Below are 8,921 nucleotides of genomic sequence, written 5' to 3'. Positions count from 1 at the left end.
TGAAGTCTTCACCCCATCTGCAAGACATCCTAAATATAGCCAGGAAAATGTGCATGCACTTCAGCCACTCATACACCGCAAAGCACACCCTCCTTGAGCTGCAGCGACAAAATGGCATCCCCCAACATAGGCTGATATGTTCCACCGATATGCTCCACCCTCCATATGTTGGACCGACTATACGAACAGAGAAATGCCATAAATGATTTCTTGATGATCCAAGCAGACAGGATTATTCCTCTGTGTAACTTCGATGTCAGCTAGTGGCAGCTCATGTGTGACACCTGTCGTTTTCTCAGGACCTTTGAGGAGGCCAAGTTATTTGTCAGTCACTAGGACTACGGGATAAACAGTGTCATTCCACTGCTTCATGTCCTTGAACAGATGCTGGTAGATCTGGCTGGTCAGGGGACTGGAGACGTAATGCCTAGACAGGAGACAGGAGAAGAGGAGCATGAGCATCCAGAGGAGCTACAGGGCAATGAGGAAGACAAGGCAGAGGACCAAGACATACTGTGTCAGTATGCAGTGGAGATGGAGGCAGTGTGCAAATCACTTGCACAAATGGCCCAATGCATGCTCTCTTGCTTGTGTAGTCACAGCCGATGTTGTCAGCATTCGGCAGAGGGATGACTTCTGGCTCTCCACCTTGTTGGACCCTCGCTACTGGTCCAAAACGGGGGGCCTTTTTTACATCCGCCATCGTTGGCCTATCCGTGCCATCGTCCATCCTCTCGCAGGGCCCTGTGCACTCACGTTCCTCTGCCATACTGTGGCCGGGGGGGGGGGGGGGGGGGTTGGAGCAGTTCTATCTCCATCAGCAGCAACTTGAGTCTAGAGTCGCTGATAATCAGCTTTCTTCACCAGTCTAGTCAAGAAACTACTCACCAGCAGCAACTTGACCTGGAGCAGGACCTGAACCAGCAGGTGGTGGTATACTTGAACAGTACCCTGCTACCCCACATTGAAGATATGCTGGACTACTGGGCAGCCAGACTGGATTTGTGGGCACAACTGGCAGAGTTTTCCTTGGAACAGCTGTCCTTCCCAGCCAGTAGTGTGGCATCACAGCGGGTGTTTTGTGTGGCAGGGGCCATAGTTACGCCAAGAAGAACTCGCCTGTCCACCCAAAATGTGGATAGACTGACCATTTTTCAAGATGAATCAGGTGTGGATCAGCCGGGATTTCCACCCACCAGTGCCTGATGCATCAGACTAGATAATATATGGTGCCAGACCAACACTTTGACAATACTTTCTTGTGACTACCTGCCTCAGCTACTATTCTGATGCTGCCACCCACCTGATGCCACACATCTGATGCCAAGTGCTCCTTCTTTCACCCACCATCTTAAGCTGGTACTGGTATTGCCACCTACCTAACCACTCTTTCAACGGGTCACCCTGTGGTCTCCTATGCTGCTGTCACCTCACCACTCAGGTCTCCTGATGCTGCTGCCACCTCCACACTGTCACTGTGCCACCCTGTGGCCTCTGTCTGGTGCTGCTGCTGCCGCCACCTCCACACTCTATTATTGTGCCACTCTGTGGCCTCCTGTTGCTGCTGCCACCTCCACACTTTCATTATGCCACTCTGTGGCATCCTCCTTATGCTGCTGCCACCTCCAGACTCTGTCATTGGACCACTCTGTGGTTTCCTTATGCTGCTTCCACCTCACAACTATGTCAAATGGCCAGTCTGTGGACTTCTCTTGCTGTTCCCACCCTCCCCACTTCATGACTGGGACACTATTTTGCCTTTTAATCTGGCTGACATCATTATTTATTTGACCTTTCATCTGATCTGTCAGAAGGAAAGAAAAATGAGATGCACAACGGATCCTGTCTATGTAACAGCTGTAAGGCCTGCATGACATGGTCCCTATTTAGCATCAGAATTGGCTTATTAATTGGTAGCCAAAAGCAGGAGTGGATACAAAACACAGACGATATGTAAATATTCCATGCACGTGTCATCTCTGTTTTGGATCCACTAATGTCTTTTTTTGGCTTTAGCAATACTGATGGATTACTGACCAAATGCTGACTGAGTGAAGGCGGATGCTCAACAGACAGGATTCGTTTTTTGGGGGTTATTGTTTTGATGGATCAGAGGAAGGGTAAAATAATCAGTGACGTCAACATAAACGTACTGTTAACACCCTCTCCACTGTGTTGGGGGTGGGGGCTCTACTTGTATAAGCATTTAATAGAACAGGTTCTGTAGAAATCTGTGTGGAATCAGTGAATTTGTGTAAATGGAGTGCGCTCTTTCACGCTATAGTAGGATCTTGGGCCTCTGCACAGCTCTTTATACCTGGCGCTAACACTGACCTGTAAGGCTGAGTTCACACTTCAGTTATTTGGTCAGTTTTGGCCCAGTAACTGCGCAAATAAGTGAAGTGTGCAGTGATTCTAAGAGCGAAGCCTGTCATCTACATTTTATACTGACTCACAGTATTGTTTCTCTACCACAGCAGACTCCCTATGCATGTTACTGTAAGGCACATGTTCTACACCACTTTAAAGGCTCTCTGCAGCCAGGAAATAGCAGTTTTTAACGCGATTTGGCACAAATAAATTTGGATCGAACCAAATATTTTCAATATTCGGCGAACCAGCCGAATCAAATTTTTTAGAAATTTGCTCATCTATAATTATCACTATAAAATATTATTATTTAGATTCATACATTTAAAGCATATTATGTCTCTTTATTATTTATTAACATATACATATTAGTTTAATTAAATGGGTTTTTTTTGTGACAGGGTCACTTTAAGCAAAACATTGTTTACGAAATTAATGTCCATATCCTTTGTCTGACACAATCGTTCTTCTTGTCAAGTCCATAAATGCTCCTATCACATCTTTGTTCCTCAAAGTATATATCAAAGGATTCAGCATTGGGGCTATTACACTGTAGAACAAGGAGGCCATCTTGTCTTGGTTCACTACATGGGTAGATCCTGGTCTCATATAAATAAATATGATGGTGCCATAAAACAGGGATACAACTATAATATGTGACGCACAAGTGGAGAAGGCCTTCTTTCGCCCCACAGATGTGCTTATCTTCAGTATGCTGGATATGATATATCCATATGTAATGAGTATAAGGAAAAATGGACCCATCACCACCAACATAGCAAAGAAGAAAATAACGGTCTTATTAACAGATGTATCTGCACAGGCCAACTCCAGTACTGAAGGAACCTCACAGAAGAAGTGATTTATTACATTGGGACCACAAAACGGCAATTGCAGTGCAAAGACTGTATGTATAATAGAGTTTAATATGCCGCCAATCCATGAACCAGCTGCCATCTTAATGCACAAGGCGAGATGCATAATATTAGTGTAATGTAAGGGTTTACATATAGCCACATAACGGTCATAGGCCATTGACAACAAGAGGTAGCACTCCGTACCTCCTAGAGAGAGATGAATGAACATCTGACTGGCACATCCAGCAAAAGATATGCTTTTTCTTATGGACAAAAAGTGTACGAGCATTACAGGAACGATAACTGTTGTGTGCCAGATGTCCAAAAATGACAAGTGACTCAAGAAGAAATACATAGGTGTATGAAGTGTGGAGTTTATTCTACTGATTATAATGATGGCTATGTTACCTTTTAGTGATATAATATAACACGGTAAAAATATTACAAACAAGATTATCTGAATATTTGGCAGGCTGGTAAGTCCAAGAAGAATGAATTCCTCAACTTGCGTGTAGTTCGACATGCTCATGCCAATGCCAGGATTCTGTAGATGAAAGTACATACTGTAGAACAGTATCACAACAGTCAGGTTATATCCTCCAGAATTCACAGGGTACGAAACTTAAGTTAAATGGCACATGCTTTATTACATCTGGTGTGACTACATTGTGCTAGCCATAGTTCTCTTCAAATTATATATATATAGTTGAAACCAGAAATTTACATACACTAAATAAAAAGACACATATGAATGTAGCACATAACGAGAAGTACTGAGGGCACCGTCCTCCCAACTGGGAATTGAAGGAACACAATCCTGGCCTGATCCGACCGTCCAAGAAATCGGGGTGCAGAGCTTGAACAGAATAAAATGGAGAACAAGATACAGAGATAAGCCGCACTCACCATTCGTGTTCACGCTTCTTTATTGTAGGCCATGTTGCGGGGGCAGACTCACATGGAGTATCAATCCACAGCGACGGCCGTTTCACGGTATGACCGCTTCCTCCGGCTGTTTGATCCACTCTGGGAATCAAGTGAGTGCTAGTTTATAGCATCATATGGGGGAGGGTCAGCTGACCCATCACTCAAACACCCTTGATGCTACACCCCCTGCACACACCTGAAACACAGGTGCATTGATACATCAGTGCAAGTTTAAGTTTAAAAACAATACTGACACAAATGAAACAAGAGTTACAAAAAGTGACACATAGTCTGCGAATAATATCTATACACATGGAGGGGTACATAAATATAAATGAAGGGGATGCAAAAGTTAATGCAATAATGTGTAAATACAAAAACGTATAAACATATGTGCAGTGACTAAAGATAATCTAAGATGTATACATAGGAGAATCATATTTAAATAGCGTCCTATTCAATGAATGCTGCCAAATCATTGCGTTCGTTTAAGCCTAAACAACCACTGGCATCCGTTTTAATAATATACCGAGCCTCCTTCTGGAGCAGGGTACGGTGTCTATCGCCTCCGTGAACTGGTGGGGGGACATGTTCTAAGCCCGCAAATCGCAAGACATTTGCGTCTCCCCCATGTTGGCACCGTACATGCTCAATTAGGCGAGTACGTCCCTTGCCTGTTTTAATTGAGTTACGATGTTCTCGTACCCGCTCCATTAAGGATCTCTTGGTTTTTCCTATATAGAAGGATCCACATACACAAATTAACACATAGACTACGTGCGTCGTTCTGCAATTGATAAATTGATGCACACAGTGTTCCAGACCTCCAAAGAAAAAATGACGGCCTCTAAACATGTATCCGCACAGGGAGCAGTCACCACAGCGATGGTTGCCAACCGGCTTGCCGAGTGACAACCAATCGCGCGGTTTCTGCATGCTGTAACGACTACGCACCAGGATGTCCCTAAACGTGCGATATCGTTTAAAAGCTAATATGGGTTTCTGATCTGTGAATTCACGCAAATCATCCTCTGCCTTTAAGATTTCCTAGTTATTTAATATTGTTTTCTTTATATAGTCTGCCATAGGACTATGCTTGAACACAAACACAAATCTATCCTTTTTCTCTGCACCACTGTCCATCCCACTTTTTCTTTTCCTGCGTTTCATTAGTGATTGTTGTGTGTGGGTTTTAGCCCTCACTAGGGCTGTATCTAACTGCTCTGGTGGATATCCGCGCTGGATCAATCTGTTCCTCAGTTCATCCGCCTGTTTCAGGAATATTGCATCCTGACTGTTGATGCGTCTAAGTCTTAAAAACTGTCCATAAGGGACTGATTTGGTTACGCTACGTGGATGATAGCTCCCATGGTGCAGCAGGGTATTTTTGGCAGTGGGTTTGCGATACCCTTCGGTATGTAAGGCACCGTCACTGTGGATTGATACTCCATGTGAGTCTGCCCCCGCAACATGCCCTACAATAAAGAAGCGTGAACACGAATGGTGAGTGCGGCTTATATCTGTATCTTGTTCTCCACACATATGACTGTCTTTCCTATTTTTGGTCAATTAGGATTACCATAATTATTATTATTTGCCAAATGCCAGAATAATGAGAGAGAGAGAGAGAGAGAGAGAGAATGTTTTAAGGCATTTTTATTACTTTCTGCAAAGTCAAAAGTTTACTTACATTTCATTAATATTTGGTACCATTTCCCTTAAACTGACTTGGGTCAAACATTTTGGATATCCTTCCACAAGCTTCTCACAATAGTTGGTCGGAATTTGGGCCCATTCCTCCTGACAAAACTGGTGTAACTGAGCGATGTTTGTTGGTCGCCTTGCTCGCACCTGCCTTTTCAGCTTTGCCCATAAATTTTCAATAGGATTAAGATCAGGGCTTTGTGATGGCCACTCCAAAACATTGACTTTGTTATCCTTAAGCCACTTTGTAACCAGTTTGGCAGTATGCTTTGGGTCATTGTCCATTTGGAAGACCAATTTCCGCCCAAGCTTTAACTTCCTGGCTGATGTCTTAAGATATTGCTTCAGTATCATCTTCACAAGGTCTTTTGCTTTTGTTATTGGGTTGATATGCACATGTCGGACCAAAACATGTTCATCTCTGGGACACAGAACCCATCTCCTTCCTGAGCGGTATGATGGCTGGACATTCCCATCTTGTTTGTACTTGCGAATAATTGTTTGTACAGATGAACAAGGCACCTTCAGGTACCTTGAAATTGCACCAATCATCAACTTTTGCTTCACCTGTAGTATATAACGACCTGATTCAGAACCTAACTCAGGCTCCACAATTATATCCACATAATCCACTCAGTCGTATTAGTCTTATTCAAATGGTTATTCGTGAGGTATAAATAATACTCACTCTTTTGAAGCTTTGTTTGTATTTTTAAGTCCTTTTATTCATATAAATAAATCACTATAATGCATAGTAATCCTGAGAGAGCTGAACTGATTGCTACACCATGCTACGTGATGTTTCGGGGGTCACGCCCCCTAAATCATGCGTAATAATGATTCTGTTATGACTATGGATATCACAGTGCCACGTTTTACTTTACATTTTGTTTTTCAAGTGAAAATACAATAAATCAAAAGAACCTCAAATATGTAATCAATCACATCAAAAACACAACCCCTTAGCACACCATTCCGTAAATGTATAGCATGGGAAGTATTATGTTCCGCACCATGCCTTACATTCACAGCACGGAAATGATGCTGGTTCAGGAACTGATCCATCGCCACCAGCAGTGGCTGCATCATCTAAGAGATTTACAGAGGGAAGGGGCTCGCTCTTTATGGTATCAGGCCCCCACAACACGACCGCAGGTATCCCAATAGTTGCTATGGCAGCTGGAGTCCTTAGAAAGACCTCCGACCTGGCAATGTATGGAAGCCTGCCGTGCCTTGCCATAGGGAAGGTCTGGTAGATGAAGTGTCAGTGTAAAACTGACAGTACAATACACTGCAATATATAACTATTGCAGTGCATTGTACCAGCAATTGGAAAATGGGAAAATGACCTAGATTTTTTATTTACTTATTTTTTAAGACCCACTTGGGGACTTGAACATATAAAAGTCCAATATTTACTTATTTTAATTTGTTAAAAATGAAAACAATAAAATAAAATAAACATAATTGGTATTTACTGCATCCATAACGACCTGATCTATAAAAGAATCATGTAATTTATCCCACACTATGAACGCTATAAAAAAAATAAAAAATAAACATGATTGAACTGTATAAAGCATTCCAAAAGGCATATGTATCCCAAAATTGTACCAATAAAAAGTAAAGCCTATCCTGCCTTCACACAACTGCCTTGAAAGAAAAAGAAAAAAGTTGAGTCTTAGACAATGCAAAGAAAAAGTTTTTTAATAAAATATGATTTTATGATGCAAAAGCAGTTAAAAGTGAAATAAAACTATATAAATGTGCTACCACCATATTAGCAACTACCCAAAGAATAAAGTTATCATATACAGTGAGGAACAGAAGTATTAGAACACCCTGCGATTTTGCAAGTTCTCCCACTTAGAAATCATGGAGGGGTCTGAATTCACATTGTAGGTGCATTCCCACTCTGAGAGACAGAACATTTGACCTCTGCTGAACATAAGTATATGAACACCTGAGAAAATCAGTGTTAATATTTGGTAGAGAAGTCTTTGTTTGCAATTACAGAGGTCAAATGTTTCCTGTTGTTCTTGACCAGGTTTGCACAAACTGCAACAGGGATTTTGACCCACTCCTCCACACAGATCTCCTCAAGATCTGTCAGGTTTTGGGGTTGTTGCTGAGCAACACAGAGTTTCAGCTCCCTCAAAAGATATTCTATTGGATTTAGGTCTGGAGACTGGCTAGGCCACTCCAGAACCTTGATATGCTTCTTGCGGAGCCACTCCTTGGTTATCCTGGCTGTGTGCTTCAGGTTGTTGTCATGTTGGAAGACCCAGTCATGACCCGTCATCAATGCTCTGACTGAGGGAAGGAGGTTGTTGCTCAAAATCTCTCCTTAATACAGTGCAGTCGTCCTGTCCCCTTTGCAGAATAGCACCCCCAAAGCATGATGTTACCACCCCCATACTTCACAGTATTGACAAAGTCGTATCAACCTGCAGAAATATATACAGCATGGTGAACCCTGTAAAAAAAACTGCCAAAATTGATATTTCCATGTTACAAAATCCAGGTGCTGATATTCCACGCTTTCCCTTCTGAGCCCTGCCATGTCCCTAAAAAGTTTATGACCACATGTGGGTTATTTCTATGTGGTGCTGTGTCTCCTTTTACCCCATGCAAAAATAAAAAGTTTAGGTCTCAGCTAAGTAACACATTATTCGAAAAAAAAAAATATAATTCTGTGAAACACCTGTGGGGTTAAAAACATGACTACACTAGCTGAATTTCTTAGAGGTGTAGTTTTAAAGATGGGGTTATTTCTTGGGGTTTCCGTTGTACTGGTAATTCAGGGCTGTTGCAAGTTCAAAATTGCACCCAAACTCATTCCAGTAAGATCTGTGTTTTAAAAGCCAAATGGCACTCCTTCTGAGCCCTTCTGTGTGCCCAAGCAGCATGTTATGACAACATCTAGGTATTTCTGTACATTTTTTGGGATGCCTTTTCCCCTGTTAAACATTTTAAAATGAAAAAATTTGAGCTAAAAGTACCTATTAATGTTAAGATGTATTTTCTTATTTTCCAAACCTGATCCGAATAAATTCTATAAAA

At 42.1% G+C, this 8,921-nt stretch overlaps 1 protein-coding gene across 1 annotated transcript; it reads right to left on the bottom strand.

Moving 5' to 3' along the window:
• Positions 1-2,802: 2,802 nt before the first annotated feature.
• Positions 2,803-3,756, bottom strand: LOC122925718 (olfactory receptor 2B6-like). The gene has a single exon (XM_044277064.1). It carries the CDS (start codon positions 3,754-3,756, stop codon positions 2,803-2,805), a length of 954 nt encoding a protein of 317 aa, XP_044132999.1.
• Between the last annotated feature and the right edge of the window lie 5,165 nt (positions 3,757-8,921).

This window comes from Bufo gargarizans, chromosome 2 (genome assembly GCF_014858855.1).
Source record: "Bufo gargarizans isolate SCDJY-AF-19 chromosome 2, ASM1485885v1, whole genome shotgun sequence".
Classification (NCBI taxonomy): domain Eukaryota; kingdom Metazoa; phylum Chordata; class Amphibia; order Anura; family Bufonidae; genus Bufo; species Bufo gargarizans.
This window is presented reverse-complemented; position numbering and strand designations above follow the sequence as displayed.